Source organism: Mauremys mutica, chromosome 5, assembly GCF_020497125.1.
Source record: "Mauremys mutica isolate MM-2020 ecotype Southern chromosome 5, ASM2049712v1, whole genome shotgun sequence".
Classification (NCBI taxonomy): domain Eukaryota; kingdom Metazoa; phylum Chordata; order Testudines; family Geoemydidae; genus Mauremys; species Mauremys mutica.
In genome coordinates, this window is record NC_059076.1 from 120,835,453 (window position 1) to 120,855,155 (window position 19,703).

The window sequence follows — 19,703 nt, forward strand, 5'->3', positions numbered from 1 at the left end:
ACAGCCAGTGTGAGGTGAGGGGAAACAGTCAGGAAACACCTTGGAGTCTTAAGGTAATCGTCCTCTTAGGGGATTTCTACACTGACAGGCTAATGGGTCTTAGGATGCAGGGCCATTTAACTGCAGTGTAGACATTCTGGCTTGGGCTGCAGCCCGAGCTCTGGCACCCTCCCATTTTGCAGAGCCCTGTGAGCCTGAGTCAGCTGGCACAGGCCAGCTGTAGGTTTTTAATTACAATGTAGACAGGGGCGGCTCTAGCAATTCCGCCGCCCCAAGCACGGCAGCACGCCGCAGGGGGCGTGCTGGCGGTTGCCGGTCCCGCGGCTCCGGTGGACCTCCTGCAGACGTGCCTGCGGAGGGTCCGCTGGTCCCATGGCTCCGGTGGAGCATCCGTAGGCATGCCTGCGGGAGGTCCACTGAAGCCGCGGGACCACCAGACCCTCCGCAGGCACGTCTGCAGGAGGTCCACTGGAGCCGCCTGCCGCTCTCCCGGCGACAGGCAGAGCACCCCCTGCGGCATGCCGCCCCAAGCGCGCGCTTGGCGCGCTGGGGTCTAGAGCCGGCGTCTAGAGCCGGCCCTGAATGTAGACCTACCTTCCAGTGCAAACAGCACTGGGAGGAGCAGGCAGTAGTGAGTGACTCCCAAACTCTGGGGAAGGAAAGAGTTAATTCCCCAGAACATCTGGACAGAAGGCTTTGCTGACCCTCTTCCCATCTCTTTGTTGCTTGGTTGAGTCCCCACTCCATCTACCCATCCACTCTAGCTGTACCATATGAGAAATGGAAAAAACTCAGCAGGAGTTAGTGCTGCTTCAGAGAGGGAAGAGTTAGGTGCAGTGAGGAAAGAAACTCCTTTTCAATTCCTTAGAAGAACAATATATAATCTATACAAAATAATCTCAAATTCTGCTTATTTAAAGAGAACAAATATTTAACAATAAAATAAAAATCTTGTCTTTAATTAAGATAAGTAATTATTTTCCTCCATAATGGCATAATTTGTTAAACATTAAAATATTAAGGAAACCCAGAACAGCTTTGAAAAAATAATTGCTCCCTGAGAACTTATAAAATTTCAAGTCCTTCATTCTAATAATTACTGTTTTAGGGATGGGAAAAAACTATTTATTTCCTGTCAGCTTTACTAGTTTCTATCTAATACCCTAGCAAAGAGAAAGTGTCTGCTAAAATATGCACATTTTTAGTTTACATAGTGCACAGTTTGTTCTGAATCAATTAGCTCTGGAACAAATTGATTGGTCACTTGTGGTCTATATATTTCTTTCTTTTCTGTGATTTGATCAACTCTTCAGCTATGTTCTCATTGAGTATTTCTATTATAATGCTGGTTACTTACATGTACAATAATAGTTTTCAAAGTCTTGAGCTAAGGTCTGTTTTTAAATGTCAACCCCCCAGGACATGTTTCAGTGAAAACAGACATTTTTTCATGAAAATTTTGAGTTATTTGAAAAAACATTTTTCTCAAAAACAAACAAAATGTTGATGAAAAATTTGTACCAGCTGTGGTCATCACATGCTAGTTTTATAGCCATGACAATGGTATTGCTGTTACTACGAGTCCATCAGCAAATAGAAATTTTCATTTTCTTAATACCTGAATTGTTTTAAATCACTTTGTTCTGAATCTTGGTGTCATTTTTTGGCTGCTTCAACTTGGTTCTTGCACATGGTCATCAGATGTTTCCAGAGCATTCACCAGGCTGCCCTGAAAGCAACACTTCTGGAACCAGGCTTTTCAGATTAAGAAACTACAGTAGGCTGGACTCCATACACTCTTCCTTCAGTACCTTATTTTAGAGATTGAGGAAGGTCTTGTGAAATTCACAAAGAGTCTAAGACTCAGATGCCCTAGTGTGAAACGAGGGCTGATTTGAGGGTTTCCTGTATACCTTGTAGGCAGGCTCCATTGCAGGGCACTGCAAACCAGGCACTCTCTCCACTGGGGATTCCCCCCAGAACAAAGGGGATTTCCCAGTGGCTCAAAGACAGTGTTATAACCCTACACAAGCCCCTCCCATGCAGCACATTGGGTTTATTGGAAGGGAAGCTGGGAAAGAGTCTAGTCAGAGCACAGGCATGCTGGCTATTCTAGGTTGCTGCAACAACCCACTGGGGAAAAAATATCAAAATTTGGCCTCCATTCAGAATTGAGTTATTGCTTTAAAACCGAAACAAAAAAAAATGGCAATTTGTAATTTACAAAGGCGCTAAAAAGAATTTAAAAGCGAAGTGTTGTATGTCCAGGTGCTGAATTTTACAGTTCTGTCATCCAGTGATAGTTTTGGCCTTTAAAAAGAAATATTGCAGTCATATATCATTCCACAGATTGGCTTTTTGGAAAACATTTAATGGCTTTGTTTTAATTTTTCATGAAAGAAGTTTCATGTGCCCAGTTACAACATAGTAAAAGATCTGCAAACTAAAGACTCGCTCTAATTATACACTGACATGACAGATGGTCCATTGTGCCAATGATTCACAGAAAACAGTTGCAAATAGTGGATCTACTGAGAAGGTGGTGGCTTTTGTTGAGCAGTTCTCTCATAGCCTTCTTTCTTCACTCCATCATACCCCTTCCCCTCAGACCCAATCTCACCCTGCCCCAAGATACAGGGATAGGAGGAACCTGATGTAGGCAGAGCGTTAAGCTGTATAGAAGCAGAATTCTCCATTGTCTATCTCTGGCATCGATGGGTCTCCTCCTTCGGAAGCGGTGTAATGATTTCTGTAGAAGAGCAGCTCTTCACACTAATTAATATCCCTCTTCAGTATGGCAATTCACACAATCACAGAGGATCACAATACAACCACTCAGATGTTACAGTACAACATGGAACAGATATGACAAGTAAGATTAAAGTATGCAGCAACTCACAAGCATTCAACAGAATCTAAAGTGGTCTTAGCTGATGGGAAAATCTGACTCTCAAAAGCAGAACTTGAACGATTCAACTGAACCAAGAGACCTAATTTTAGTGGGATTGCACACATCTAACTGAGGGCTAAGTTTGGCCCTGTGTATTTAAAGCTTATCTTAGTTCGGCAATAGCTTTTAATGTCTTTGAATTTGTGCATTTCCATCCAACTGTTATCATTACTTAGCAATACTGGGTGTCATATTCAAAAGAACTCACTACTATCCTAACTACTTCCCACAAAGTCAGTGAGTTTTACACCAATGACTCCAATGGGAGAAGAGCTGGCCCAACTCTGAGTTCTTTTGAAAATCCCACCTGCTGTTCTATATGTGTTTAATTTACTATAATGAAGGTTCAAACCTCTGTCATGGACCAAGATGTAACAGAAGCTAAAAGCTAGAGAGTGAAAGATTAGGGGGGATGTGTATGCTTCTCATTTTATGAAATGTGTAGAAGTTTAGAAGACTACATTAAGCACCTGTAGTTTTGCTATGCACCTTTTGATGCACATCTAACATGAAACTAAGGAAATTACAAAAAAAAGCCCTATCAAAACAGAAATTTTACCTCATAAAATGAAACTAATCCATTTGTGAATTTAAAAGAATAAAATGTTTGGATTCTGCCTTCAGTCAGATATTCTTTTCCCACATATAATTATACTGAAACTCCCACCCTCCTCATTGCATTTTATTAATCACACAAATTCATGAAGCAGGTGTTTTTAAAATTCAATCCAGCAGACTCTAGGTGAAGGGTATGCCATTCAACAAAGTGACGGCTAGAATGGCTATGGGATGACGAGGGATATTTGATCAAGACATCTGAGAAGTTGCAGAATGTTCTTTATGCCCTCAAACAACAGCAGAGACTAATTAGAGAACACGATAAACTTAGCAGAAAAATTAAAAATAATTTTATGACCAGGGGGGTTCTCTAATGAATATATTATAAGCCACATGAAGATTCTTTACCTCCTAATGAATGGAAACATTAATTCTGGTCTCTTGTCATTTATGAGCTAGTTATACACAGTACTTCAGCTCCAACTCTAGTAAAACTTCCATGGTACCACAGGATCTTTTAACTTCAGATAAAATGATCTCAAATAGGAAACCTATAAGAGCTGGTCAAAATATGAATATGTATTTTCAAAAAAATGTCAACCACTCCGAATGCTAGTCAAAACACAGCAACATTTCTCATCAAAGCCTTTTTTTTTTTTTTACAAACCAACCAGCTCAAAAAACAAGCTTGGGCTTTCCATTTTGAAGTGACTGTGGGTATTTTTTTCCAGTGTAGAACTACCCTCAGGGACTAAAGGCCAGATCTGCAAAGGGATTTAGACACCTAAAGATGCAGCTAGGTAGCTATTGGGATTTTCAAGAGCTCCTACACAGGCTAGCACCTAACTTCCCTTGAAAACAAGGTTAGATGCTCTTGAAGACCGCACTAGCCACCTACCTGCATCTTTAGGAAAATAGCTACCTTTAAACATCTGGCCCTCAAGCACTTGGGCTGAATAATCAGTGGGGCCATTGGACAATTGAGATGCTAAAGGAGCAATCAGGGAAGATAAGGCTGTTGCAGAGAAGCTAAATGAATTCTTTGCATTGATCTTCACTGCAGAGGATACGAGGGAGAGTCTCACATCTGAGCCATTCTTCTTAGGTGACAGGTCAGAGGAAGTGTCCCAGGCTGAGGTGCCAATAGTAGAGGCTTTGTAACAAACTGATAAATTAAACAGTAATATAATCATCAGAACCTGATGACATGGGTGGTGGGTGACAAGCAGGCTTGGAGAGGCTAGGCCCCGGCTGGCCTGCCCCTTCTACCCGGGGCCCCACACCTCCTGCCCCTCTTCCCCCGCCGGAGCCCAGAGCCCTCCTCTAGCCCCAGAGCACCCAGAGGGCGGGTAGACAGTGCGCCCCGGCGCGCTGGGTGGGTAGACAGTGCACCTGGTGAGTGGCCGGCACAAGCACCGGCTCCAGTCGCCCTGCGTTCCTGGCTACAGGCTAGCCCCGACTAGCCACAGGGGAAGGGCGCCAGAACCCTCTCAAAAGTTGGGGGGGGGGGAGCCAGGGAGGCAAAGGTAGCCCCCTGCCCGTGTATCAGGCCCTCCACCCAGGGCAGGTGGAGGGACCCAGGCTCCTCACAGCTGCCTGTGCAGCTCTCCTGACCTTGCTCCAGCCGGGGAGAGGGCACTTCAGAACCACCACCCAGCCATGAAAAGTGCTGGGCCAGCAGCTGTGGGGAGCCATGGTGGACCCTCCCCTGCCCGTGACGTGGGGGTCCAGAGCAGTCCCCGGCCCATGTCCCCACAACTCTGCAGCTCCTCACAGCTGCCCGTGCACGGCTCTTACCATGGCAGGGCTGTGGCTCCGAGTCCCTCCCCCAACCCCCGGCCGGAGCCAGGTCAGGGGGAGCCACGCGGGCAGCTGTGGGGAGCTGGCGTGGAGTCACAGACCCTCCTCCTGCCCCAGGTGGCCGGGGAACCCAGGGAGTGGTGACATGGGCTGGGGGACATGGGCGGGTGTTGGGGTCTCAGGAGGAAGAGGAGAGGAAATGGGTGTGGTCCACCCTGGTAAAAAGTGGACAGATCAGGCCTCTTCACTTTCAAAAAGTGGCCCCTTGGTCCCTCCCCCTGTTCTGGTGCCCCTGGCCCAGGGCTCGGCCACATGGGAAAGAACCATGTCAGGAAGCAAGAGGGAGTCTGGGGGTGGAGTGTGGGCAGGGCCACACAGGCAGTTTGGGTAGGCTGAGCCTTCCCCTGACTTTGATGCCCACCACCCATGCCTGATGGTATTCACCATTCGCAAGGAATTCAGATATGAAATTGCAGAACGACTAACTGTGGTATGCAACCTATCGAATAAATCAGCCTCCATTCCAGATAACTGGAGGATAGCTAATGTGACACTGATTTTTTGAAAAGGCTCCAGACACAATCCTGGCTTTTTCAAGCCAGTAAGCCTAACTTTAGTATTGGGCAAATTGGTTGAAACTATAGTAAGGAATAGAATGAACAGACACATCGATAAACATGATATGTTGGGGAAGAGTCAACACAGCTTTTGTAAAGGGAATTCATGCCTCACCAATCTGTTAGTATTTTTGAGGAGGTCACAAACATGTGGACAAGAGTGATCCAGTGAATACAGTGTACTTGGACTTTCAGAATGCTTTTTGATAAGGATAAGGTCCCTCACCAAAGGCTCTCAGGGAAAGTAAGGAGACCTGGGATAAGAGGGAAGGGCCTTTCATGGATCAGTAACATTGTTAAAAGACAGGAAACAAAGGACAGAAATAAATCATCACTTTTCACAATGGAGAGAGGTGAATAGCGAGGTCCCCCAAGGATCTGTACTGGGACCAGTGCTGTTCAACAAATTCATAAATAATCTGAAAAAAAAGAAATAAACAACAAGATTGCAAAATCTGCAGACAATACAAAGTTACTCAAGACAGTTAAGTCCGAAGCTGACTGGGAAGAGTTACAAAGGGATCTCACAAAACTGGGTGACTGGGCAACAAAATGGCAGATGAAATTCAATTCTGATAAATGCAAAACATAATCCCAACTATACATACAAAATTATGGGGTCTAAATTAGCTGTTACCGCTCAAGAAAGATCTCGGAATCATTGTGGATGTTTTCAAAGAACTATCTGCTCAAAGTGCCAGCAGTCAAAACGCTAACAGAATGTTATGAAGCATTAGGTAAGGGATAGATAATAAGACAGAAAATATCATACTGCCACTATATAAATCCACGGTATGCCCTTGAATACTGTCTGCAGTTCTGGTTGCCCCATCTAAAAAAAAGATATATCAGAACTGGAAAAAGTACAGAGAAGGGCAACAAAAGTGATTAGGATTATGGAACAGCTTCTGTATGGGGAGAGACTAAAAAGACTGGGACTGTTCATCTTGGAAAAGATTACTGAGGGGGGATATGAAAAAGGACTATAAAATAATGAATGGTGTGGAGAAAAAGTGTCATTTACCCCTTCATATAACACAAGAGCTAGGAGTCACTCAGTGAAATTAATAGGCAGTAGGTTTAAAACAAACACAAGGAAGCACTTCTTCAGACAATGCACAGTCAACCTGCAAAACTCATTGCCAGGGGATGTTAAAGGCTAAAAGTATAGCTGATTTAAAAAAGTATTAAATAAGTCATGGAGTATAGGTCCATCAATGGCTATCAGCCAAGATGGTCATGGACATAACTCCTTGCTCTGGATGTTCCTAAACCTCGGACAGCTAGAAGCTGGGATTGGATGACGGGACAGATCACTCGATAAATTGCCCTGTTTTGTTCACTTCCTCTGAAGCATCTGGCATTGGCCACTGTGAGAAGACAGGATAGTGGGCTAGATGGACCATTGGTCTGACCTAGTATGGCCATTCTTATTTTCTTATGTATTTACCTATGAAAGTTTTACACATAGTCCATTGTCCCAATCCAGCAAACCTCTGAAGCATGTGTTTAACTTTCAATCGGATTTGAATTGGACTATTTATGTGCTAAAAGTTAAGCACACCAAGTGCTTGGTAGATCAGAAGTTTTGTGATATTATTTGATTAATGACTAGAATTTGCTGGGCTCTATATTGGAGGCTGCACCTGATCATCAACAATTACTTGTGCACTAGTAAAAAAACCTAAGCCAGAGGAGGTGGAGGTAGGTAAGAAACAAGGCAAATCAGAGGACTAAATAAGCTTTCAGCCTGATATACATTATAGAATTTTTTAAAAAGCTATGGTCTGAAAAGCCCAACACAGGATCAGATTGACCACTGGATTACATCAGTTTTAAGCTGGCATGACTCCAAGGAAATCAATGAACAGAGTCACACCACTGTAAATCTGGTGTGACAGAATGGTCAGGCCACTAAACTCTTCAAGACAGATTGTGAGAGTGCCATGTCCATTGCTCACTTATTCCTGGCATATCTATTTACCATGTTCAGGGCCCTACAGGGCCCTGAAGGACTTAGCCAGTGATGAACACACTGCTGGTATTGTCTGAATGCAAGGTAATGAACCACACCTGCTTTGTTAACTTTGTTTTGGGCTCTAATCTTACTTTCAAGTTTCCTGTAGATGGCTCCTCTCCTGCAACCTGAGACCCTTTGGTTTTACACTATGTTCAAATGCAAATCCCTCGGATTACACATGGGAGCTTTAAACATGCTTATTTATAGCCCAGCAGATGGGTTTGATGTCATAAACAAACCACTCCCTGTTACCAAGTTACGGATACCTTCTAATTTTTTCCTTCTCTAGTGAATACTCTCTGTCCTAGCTCTGCCCATCTTCTCATCTGAATCCAATGCAGTTAAAATTATTGGCTCCAATTCTCATGTATACTAAGGGTGCTTTCCACCACTCCGGTCACGTAAAAGGGGCTTTAACATGGGTGAAGCTGTAATGAATACCCACCCCAAGACCCCCTTTTCACTGCCACAGTTGTATAAAGGAGGCATTAGTGCAGTGGTTCTCAAACTTTTGTACTGGTGACCCCTTTCATGTAGCAAGCCTCTGAGTGCGACCCCCCTAATAAATTAAAAACACTTTTTTATATATTTAACACCATTATAAATGCTGGAGGCAAAGTGGGGTTTGGGGTCGAGGCTGACAGCTCGCGACTCCCCAGGTAATAACCTCACAACCCCCTGAGGGGTCCCAACCCCCAGTTTGAGAACCCCTGCATTAGTGCAAATGTGAAACAGGCACATTGGCTTACAGAGCAACACCAATTTACAAAAGTTGAGGATCTGACCCCTATGATCAATTAAACCCAATATGCAAGGTTAAATACCTAGGAGGGTGCCTACACTAAAAAGCGGACTATTTCACCATGGAGGAGCAGAGCTACTGTTTCCAAGGCACATACAGCACTATAGCAATCCAGGGTCCAATGGGTTTTGATTAAAGATTGAGTAGCAAGACCTAAAGAAAAGATGGGTGGATATATGGTAAAGCTGATCCTGTATAGCAGGCCTTGTTTTTTTACACCTGAGGTTCAGATTGCAAGTTCACTGCCTTGTCTTTGACTGTAACCTGGCTAAAGACAGAGAAACCATGCACAGCACATTCCACTCACATCTGTATAACTTTATAGTAGGGTTTTGCAGGGCCATATTTATTTTGTAGGGAAACTGCAGGACTCCACACAAGGCCACTGTAGGTTTGCAGAGCAGCATTCGTGGAAGTTGTGTGAATTTGTTCCTTCCACAGCATGCTAGAGGTGATCATTTAAAGCATGAAGAGTCACACCCTCTGTTTTTTTTTAATTTTTTAATTTATAGTCAAATCTATGCCAGTCACCACCAAATTATCTGTGCACCTCAGATACATTGGGCTTGTATATGCTCCTGAACTACTTCCTAAATATTAATGCTTCATGCAGTTAAGTGTTATGCTGTACGTGTTAGAAAGATATCATACCATAAACACTGAGAGCCTCAAGAATAACTTGAGCCAAAATAAAGATGATCTCTATCTTTATTATCTATATGGGATCAAACTTTAGTTGTCCAGGGTAATGTAATGACACCGTGACACTAGCAGGCCAAGTGCCAGCTCATGTCAAAATCCCTGTATCTCAACTAGACACTAACAGATACATAGCTGTAATCTGTCTGGCTCACTTGTGGGTTGATATCGATAAAATAGGCATTAGAATTATAAGGAAGAATTTAGTGTTTAGATTCATTTGAATACTTGTGAGATGCTGCATGCTTTAATCTTACTTGTAATATCTGTGTTCCATGTTGTAATGTAATATTTGAACGGTTGTATTATGAGCCTCTGTGACTGTGTGGATCGCCATACTGAAGAGGGATATTAATTAATTGTTATGCCCCTTCTGAAGGAGGAGACCCATCAATACTGGAAAGGCTATGAATGGTTCTTACAATTGGAAACTCCTCACATCTGGATGGAGGAATCCTCAACAAAAGGACTAAAAACTTATTGTTGTTCTGCTTTGCTCCCTGTGAAGAGGAGTCATGCAAGTCATCCCATCAGATGAGTTTGCACCTCACATCACATAGCAGGAGGGGGATAAAAACCTTGAACAAATGCAACTAGGTATCTCTATGCTGCTTGGAGATGCTGGGTCAGCAAGCTGTTTCTAGGCATAAACAAGAGATCCCCAGTAGCTTTGCCTGGGTTAGCCCTAAAGGACAAATAGAACTTGATGATTATAGAAGCCTATAGACTTTTGAAAACCTAAGACTGTAACTCATTCATGTATCTGTGTTTGCTTGCTTTAACTTTGGAAATTAGAGAGTTATTTACTTTTCCTATTTAATAAATCTTCATATAGTTTACCATAGGATTGGCTACAAGAATTGTCTTTGGTGTGAGACCTTAAGTGCAACTGACCTCGGGTAAGTGGCTGGTCCTTTGGGATTAGGAGTAACCTGAATATTGCATGCATCCGACGAAGTGGGTATTCACCCACGAAAGCTCATGCTCTGATACGCTTGTTAGTCTATAAGGTGCCACAGAACTCTTTGCTGAATATTGCTGTGATTCTTGGTGCAAGGGACCATCTACAACATCACTCACTTGGGTGGCAAGACAGACTGGAGTACCCAAGGGGACTGTCTGTGACTCCATGTTAAGGCTGTTAAAGTGCTTGAGGAGTTTGCTTGAGGAGTTTGCACCTGGTACAATTAGTTGGCGAAATCTAAGTGTTAGAACTCACAATCTGTCCTGTGGTTTATGTACTGATTTTAGTCCACTTTAAATACTTTAAGTTATGACCTTTATTCCGCTAGCTCTGTGGATGTAACTAAAATATTTGTTCCATTTAGAACACTGTATTATTGCTTATTTGTCTTCCTGTATAATTTTTCCACAAAATGATATAGCATCAAACTGTATTAAGTTACATTATAGTATCTAATACTGTCACTATACCTAATTCATTAAAGATTCATCCAGGTATTGAATATCACGTGCTGTGAGCTTTGTTCCGTAGGATTAATAAAGATGTAATTGTACTTGACAGAGGGAACAATATGAAGGAGAAACTCATTTGATGTGCCCTTGAAATGTGCTCAACTATATTTTGAGCAGAATTAAAAATTAAACAAACTGCACACATGGCCCAGCGGATAAAGAACTGGTCTAGGAGTTAGGAGACCTGAGTTCTAAGCATAGTTGTGCCTTTAACCAGGTATGTGACCTTTAGCAATTCACTTCATCTCTCTGTGCTTCGATTTCCCATTCCAATCTAAGGCTGCCAGCTCTTCCGGGGGATGGTCTTTTACTACGAGTTTGTACACTGCCTACCACAGTGGGTTTCAGATCTCACTTGGGGCCTCTATAATTTACAGCCTAAAGAATAGAGCATCTGTCTTGTAGATGGTGTTTGGAAATAAAGTTGCAGTAAACTGCTGACTAGCAATAGCTAGGCAAATGGCCTATTAAAGATTAATTATCAATTTGTTCATTTATATGTTTAAAACAAAACAGATCCTTAAAGCATACAAAGTTATCCTGCAAACTGGACACAGCTAATCTATGGAATCTTGTGTTCCTTTGTTGTTACCCTTGACTTCCACCCCTCGTGCTGTGTTCCTCTCCCATCTTGTCCCTATTTAGGCTCCAATCTTGCAAAAAGCTCCAGCTGGGTGAACCCTTGCACTTGGAACTCGCTGCAGGATCAGGGTCTTAGGACCATAAGCTCTTTGATGTGAGGACTGGCTTGTACTATAGATCTGTGCTGTTTCCAAAACAATGGGGCCACAATCTCCAGGGCGTTACTGTAATATATATATATAAAATCAATAACAGCAGACAGTAATAAATAGTAAACACTTACCTTTACAAACAAAGCACTTAATATGAAAATATTTGTTCTGAACTCTCAAAACCTCCCCTTTGCATGGGTTTCCGCAGTTATTGCAGAGAATTGCTGTACCCGATGGTTTCTCCAGGTGGCTATGTACAGCCTGTGGTTGAGAAACTGTAAAGAAAGAGAAGTTGTATAAGAGCATACAGTAGATTAAAAACTTCTGCTGGACAAATTACATAAAACGATGGTCTTATTAGACAAACAAATAATGAAAATTGACATTTCAGTCAAAACATGCCATGAACATGAATCCTGGGCCAAAGTGGTCTCACTTGCTAGTGTTGGCCAGCTCCTGAAGTGGTCTTTTTAAACTTTATTTTAATTGAATTTCCTTTAGAGTCATATGTCAGTGTAAACAGTCTGCTCACAAATTTAAAACATCACTGCTGATTTTCACTTCCATTTAGGTTACCACCGCAATTATAAAAAAGAATTGTACACAGCTTATGAATTTCACAAGCAACTTGAACAAAAACATTTTGGATCAAGGGTTGTATAAAGAGAAAATTCAACTGCCTTTTTTTTCCAGTTTGCATCACACTGTTTAATTACAATTTTAAATTAAATATTTTGTCAATTTAAAAAACAACAGCTCTAGTTACAAATTATTTGCTGAAACTGATGTGTCACAGGATCTCAAGCACCTGATTCCACCCCAGACTATAAGCAATTACGAAAGACTTTCCTTTAGCTCAATTGATAAATGCTTGTGCTTTTAGAACCGGACGATCTAAGTTCTGTTTCCACAGGTTACATGACATTCCAGATAAGCATAACCATGAACTACTATGTGCCCACTTATTCGTTGCAATAGTATTATGTGATGACAGACACTGAAGATACTACAAAGATATTGTAAAGTTTCCCTAACTTTTGAATGCTGAGCTCCTCCTCAGCAAAATAAAACCAACTGCACTCCTCCTCTTCCTGCAACCTCACCATGCATTGTTAAAAGCCTACACATATTAACTGTACATCCTCCATGTACCCTCTCATGGCTAGTCTTTTTGGTGCCTCCCTCCACGTCCTCCTAAACACAACTCTTTGGAAAACACTGACATAGATCTTCAGATGACCCTTACCCTGCCTTGTTACATGCTTTGATGAGAATTGAAATAGCTTAAAATGTTGCCATATAAAGTACCATCATTAGCACCCATTGCTATGAATGGGCTCAGAGCTATTTTTCATGGGTACTGCAAACTCAGAGAGATATCGCTACATCAGTTGCGCTTGCTTTATGTTTGAAGGTTTCTTTGTACCCATGACAGACTTTTTTCAAATTAAGGCTGAGAACCTGGAGAACTAAGAGGCCCATGCTCCCAGCCAATCCTTTGCCCACATTAATCCCCCAGTTTGGAAAACACCAATGTACTGTAAATAGCAAATTTCCAGCCAGGAGACACAGAAAGTTTGGGGAACTTTAAAGAATGTTAAGCACTATGACATGACTACAGAGTTCTGGTACGGTACATGCTTGGTAAGCTTGGTACTCATATAATTGTGCTTAGTCAGCAGACACTTTCTTCGGTACGTGGCACTGAAGCACTAAGATAGTGATTAATTTATTACTACATTAAAATACATTTGAAGCCACTGAAGGAATAACTATAATAAATACGACTCTGTGAGTGGAGCTCTGATCTCACTTATTGACATCCAGAGCAAATGTTCTCAGCTCAGAAGTCAAAATATGATTGCTTCTAACCAATAGTTTGCAAACTCAAATTGAAATGGGGGTGAGGGGAGGAAAATCACAATGTGATTTGCCCCTTACATCATCACTAGTGATAAAGAGTCTGCAATCAGAACTTCATTGACAACTCTGTGGCAGAAAAGTAAGACAGTTACATAGTAGCTTTGCTCATCATAGCCTAGGGTGACCAGATGTCCCATTTTACAGGGAGTCCCAATATTTGGGACTTTGTCTTATATAGGCTCCTATTACCCCCCACCTCCTGTCCTGATTTTTCACACTTGCTGTCTGGTCACCCTATCATAGCCACATACAACAAATACGAATTCTTCTATCACAAAATTTGCCAACATAAAGACCAGGATACAATTTTCACAAGGGCCTAAATCTCTAGGAGCCTAAGTCTCAGTAAAAGTTAAGGGAACTTAGCCAATTGAACCTATAGCAGAATTTCTGGCAAGCAACATATAACCATTGATGTTGGAATTGATCCAGAATAGTGGGGTTAAAATATTTATTCTCATATAAACTATCATGTACTCTTGCAAATCAGATTCTATGCTAAACATATCCAGGCACTTTCTTCAGACTCCCAGGCACAGTCACCCTTTTAGAATAGTGAAAAACAGAGGTAAGATGTTGTTCTGCTTTCCCATAAGTATATATCAAAATGCTGAGCAAGGCATTTTTATGAAACATGCAACTAACTAGTAATTTGTATTGCAAATACTTAATACTGGAGGAAGGATCCTGCACTGGAAGAGAGATGATCTAACAGGTGTTTTCTATTTCTAATCTCTAAAAGCGAAAGCCTGCAAACTTTTCCTCACACAAGTATTCATGTAAGGTACGTACTCACTTGAGTAAGCATTTTAATGATCAAGCTGTAAGTTTACATATAAAAGAAATCGTATGCAATATGCTAGGGATGCATGCATAAACTTTGTTTTTCTATGTTATGTGACTTTCAGTCAAATATATTTTTCTATTACATTTAGTAAATAGTACACTGAACTTTCAAGATCGTCAGCACTGAAGGTAAATGTCATTTTAAATCAACTTAAATCTTCTTTTGATAAAAAACAAACACACCCCAAAAGCAACTCCCCGCCGACTCTTTACTCTGTATGTTACAGGTTAAAAATAGTTGATAGGTTAGAGTAAAAAAGGGATTCTAAGGGTCTTTATCTATGCATTATGGTAACAAATAAAGGCTGTAATCCTGCTGTCCTTCTGCAAGCAAATGCCTATTGACTTCAACAAGAGATGCAAGTATATGAAGGCTGCAGAACTGAGCTCATTTAGGCTAGCAAAATATTGAGCAAATTAAAAATGTGCTGCCATCTTGTGATTTAAAATAGAAATTGCACCTATTAAGTTGTTTATGCAAAAGAGCATTCCAAAGAATTATAGGAAATGTTGAACACAAACTTTCTAGTTCTTGTAATTTTGCTACAGTACATTTATTATTTGTACATTTTAATATGTTAGGTAACAGTGCCTATGGGCTGAATTATTAAAACAAATTGTAACAGGCTTGTATTATGACTCGCCACACCCATAGTAGTTTTTCCACCTGGCAACAGATTAATACAGGGAACTAATAGAGTGAACAAGGGAGAGTAAATTACATACTGAATGTCCCTCTTCTTACTCCAGGGATTCAGCACATCATTCTAAAGTTGGTTCCCCCCCCCCCCACCCAGTGTTTCTAGATCAGCTTTAAAAAGTTTCCGTACAGTCTCACAAAAAGAAAACAAATGCAACTTAAAAATAAACTTATCAGTGGTGTTATGTCCTCTCATATTGACCAATAAATTAACTAAATTAAATTAAATAAATTAGTAAAAGTGCTATCAGCCAATTACCCCTTAATTTTCCATAATAACTGTTTCAGGGCTAAAAGTTGTCTCCCTGTATTTACTCTAACACTGATCCTCCAAATACTTGTGCATGTAACTTTGTATGTAGAAGTTTTTCAAAGCAGAAAGACATTAATGCAGTCAACCATACAGATGTTTCCTCTGCGTGAAAATTATGAACATCTTTCCTAGTAAATAACGATAGATTTTTATTAAAGGGTTTCCTCATTTGGAATTGGCTGTAACTGCTGCTTGAACTCTGGCCGCTTACACGGAAACTTCATGTAGTGTTTGTTAAAAAGAAACACTATTAAAAGGTTATTGTCAACTGCACCCATTCTCACAGTCCCCCCTCCTCTGGGACAGCAAGACTTACTGCAGGTTGTTTCCCTTGAATGCTAGCATTGATTCCGAAATGTGCATTAGGGCCAAGCGCTCTGCATAGCTCCCTGTAATACCTAACCTGCAATGTATCTGGGAATCAACACAGTAGCCTTTTTTGTTACAGTAGGATTCAAAAAAATAAAAAAATAAAAAAATAAAAAAAGGGGGGAGGGGTGGGCGGGACCTATCTGGCATGTTCTTGAGATCTTTTTGATGTCTTAGCATTTTTTGTTTAACAATAGTTTCCAAGCAATGAGTGGAAATGAAAAGTAAAGAAGAATTATATTTAGCTAAAGCACAGGTATGCAACAAACTGTAAAACAACTATAACTTTTTGCTTGCATTCCATTTTTTAAATCTCACAAGGATGCATTTGACATTCAAAAATAACTGTGTTAAATAAGCATGAATGAACAAACAACAAAAACTAACAGGGTGCTTTATTTTCCTCTCAATTCAAAAGGAATTAATTAATTTACTACATTAAAACTGATCAGAGTTTCACCCAACATTCTCTGTGAATATAACCTCTGTGCGGTCATAAAAAAAACTATGTTTCTTCATAGAGTTAATTAAACACCGTCTCTTTTATCTGGAACAACAATGATAGAACATGAGAAATAACTCCTTCATACTAGAGAACTCTTCTTTTATTCAAGTTCTACTACATTTTTAACTTACATGGATTTCAATAAAGTTTTAAATCCACTCTCTTTATATAGTAATTCCGATCATTTTACTTTTGTTTGTATGTGTCAAAGTTTAGCTTCAAAGTGTATGAGTATGCGCCATCAACATATTTTGTTAGCAATATGCCGTCATCCCTTTTGGAGTTTAATGATTATACAGTATATTAGGACATTTAGCGTAGCATCCTCCTGATTCAAGTTCTCATTAAAGTTTGAGTGATCACATACTTTTCCTAGATTGCTGAATTGAATGAAATTTGAAATTCACCTTTATTTACTCTACACTTAAAATAGCCTCTGCTGAATGGAAATATAGAGGGAGCCCTTGTTGTGTTGGTGATGAACTATGCATGGAGCCCAAAATCTTGCTGATGTTCTGCTGTGACTGGGTCTGGTACTTCCACAGGTCTGGATGAGGAAGCAGATTATAACTACTCATATTAGAAAGTCACTGATGGTTCGTGCATCCTTACTTGCTTCTTCAAAGCCCTAGGAAGAATTTCGTGTACGCATATTCCCACAAGAAAAACAACAGATTATAAAGAAATGAGTAAGTGTAGGATACATTTCCAGAGCATTGCCACATAGGCACTATCTGGTGCCGGGAACTTTATTGCTGATATTCTTGCTAAATATCCATATGACAGGACACCCTGATCACTGACAGTGCTGCAGCCTGGGGAAGGCTGCAGGCCCAGCTGAGGGCAATTATACACTTTCTGGCGGGGGGGCTGTGAGCACCTGAGTGGCAATCACTGAGCTAACAAGGTAACTGGGGAGAATATAAGGGGAGGAAACAGGAAGCAAGGGGAGCTCAAGAGGAGCTCAGGAGGAAGCTCGGAGAGAACCTGGGCTCAGAAGTGAGGGAAGTAGGGAAGCCTACCTTGCTGTAAGCGTGTATTGCACAATTATTACTATGTAAGAGGGAAATAAATACACACATTGGTGTAAGATAAACAGCCCGGTGTGTGTGTTTGTGACTGGAAAACCATCTGAACTGGCTAGACAGTGAGGTTCACTGGGTAGCGGTGGAGATGTCCTGTGACAATCCAGTATCAACATATTTCTAATATCAAAAGTCAGACAGCTACTGAAATCACAGGTTGCCTACTGAGTACTCAGCAGGAGTGAGGTGCTGCGCCAATTAATTCTAGTATTAAATAAGGTTTACTGAATTAGCAGTGACTCATTGAAAAGAAGTAAGATTTTCACTCACATACAACTGTCTATATGATGACCATCTATATGGCCCTGATAAAACTGATCCTGGAATACTGCACTGAGTTTTGCACACCTTAATGCTGGAAATATAAAGATGAATTGGAGGGAGTACATTATTAGGGCAGTAGAGGTATTGATTTATACTGAGTGAGGAAAATAATTCAATATGTATAATATGGTTGAGCCACAACTGAGGGGATATGGGATAATTTGGCTAAGCAATGACTGAGGGAAGACAAGGAGAATCACCTACAAATGTCTGAAGGATGTAAGTCTGGAGAGGAATTATTTAGAGGACCAAAGTGGGCATTACTAGAAATGGGACAATTTAAAAAAAAAAAAGAGATAATTAATGTTAAATATCAGAAAAAAAGTAAAATATCTGATCATGAAATATATCGATATTAGACTGGGAATTGGAGATTGGAAATGTTTGGGAGGCACGTTGGTTGGGAAATATAAAATTAAATTGATGAATGCAATAGATAGTTTCCTGTGGAGACTACCTTGCAATGGCAGAGGGGTGCATGAGAATTTTCATGGATGTTTTCCATTTGATGACGTTTACTCTTCATAGAACAGTTTTTCAAAGTAGTTATTTTAAACCAAACCAAAATTCATGTGAGATATTACGTGAATAAACTTTTCCATCCCTACAGAACAAGTTTCCATTATCCTAAAAATAAGATTCATGGTACTGGAGACGTGCTACTTCTCACACCAAGGAAACGCTGCTGATTGCCGCATGGATGGTGTATAGCACAGCAATACATTCCTCCATAGCCATCCCATCCATGGCTGAGCATCTTCTACCCATGAAATAGAAACAATAATTAATAGCTAAACCGAGCATAAAGGTTTAAAAGAATCAATGTCCATTCCCTAGTTCATATGAAAATATGAACAACAAATCAGACACAGGCAGCACTCCCAGCTTTGAACACCAATGAGCAGCTCCAGTGATGAATACCGCTGCACACGTCTGGACGCACAGAAAATGGCTCAATACTATCAACATCAAACTGTTCCATCATTAGGGCTAGAAGTCGTCACCAAAATGCAAAACAGATAAATTGGAGATGGGAATGCCATTCATTCATTAAATGTTAGAAGGACAAATGTCTCAGGGCCCTAACCTAGGGCGAGAGAGACCTGAGATCAATTGCCAGTTCTGCCACAGGCTTCCTGTGTGACTTTGGGCAAGTTCCTTAGGTCCAGATTTTCAAAAGTTATTTAGGTGCCTTAAAAAACAAAACAAAAACCAACAGAAATTAAACACCTTGCACTTTTGAAAATCCCACTAGGTGCCTATCTGCATCTTTAGACAGCTAAATATCTTTCAAAATCTAGCGCTTAGCCTCTCTCTGCCTTAGTTTCACATCTGCAAAACCAAAGTACTACACAGTACTTCCTACCTCACAAGAGGGTTGTGAGGATAAATACATTAGAGATTGTGAGGTAAGCACCTGAGAGAGATTTTTCCTTTAAAAATCCTTGAGATCCTCTGTAACTTTGCTGGGTACTGGGGATGCCCCTCTAACCCTCCTGTGGGAAGCTGCAGAGCAGAGCCACTGAAGAGAGAAGGGCTAAGGGATCATGGAGTGGTGACTCCTCCAGGTTTTCCCATCCCTCCCTCTCAAGCCCCAGAACATCTTATCACTCAGCTAGAGGTTTATGTTCACAGCCTTTTTCAAGCTAACCCTCTCATGTTAACTGTCCCCTCGAAAAAATTTTCCATCTTAAATCTGACAGTAAAATAGATGGTTAGAGAAGTTTGTCCACTTGGCAATGACCCATCCACAAAAAGACCTCAAAATTGCATCCAGTTCTCTGGGGGTTTGAAATCTGACCACTTTACTGTATACTAACTACTGACTTCCTAAAGAGATCTTTTATAGTGACGTTCAAGTGGTGTACTTTCTGAAGAGCAGGGTACAGTTCTTCCAAGGAATTCTTGTCAGTTGTTCCTACACTGCATTGCAGTGAAGTAAGCAGCATTATTCTTCGTTTTGCACAGTTTATCTGACATAT

The 19,703-nt window shown here is 41.0% G+C and overlaps 1 protein-coding gene across 11 annotated transcripts in view; it reads right to left on the bottom strand.

Annotated features, from left to right (window-relative positions):
• The window catches only part of ABLIM2 (actin binding LIM protein family member 2), a 210,111-nt gene that overhangs the window by 136,296 nt on the left and 54,112 nt on the right, over nucleotides 1–19,703 (bottom strand). For all 11 annotated transcript variants that reach the window (XM_045017868.1, XM_045017867.1, XM_045017869.1 and 8 more), the window contains exon 2: nucleotides 11,788–11,931. In XM_045017868.1, coding sequence (XP_044873803.1) covers nucleotides 11,788–11,931 — 144 coding nt within the window. The remainder of the gene's footprint in view (nucleotides 1–11,787; nucleotides 11,932–19,703) is intronic.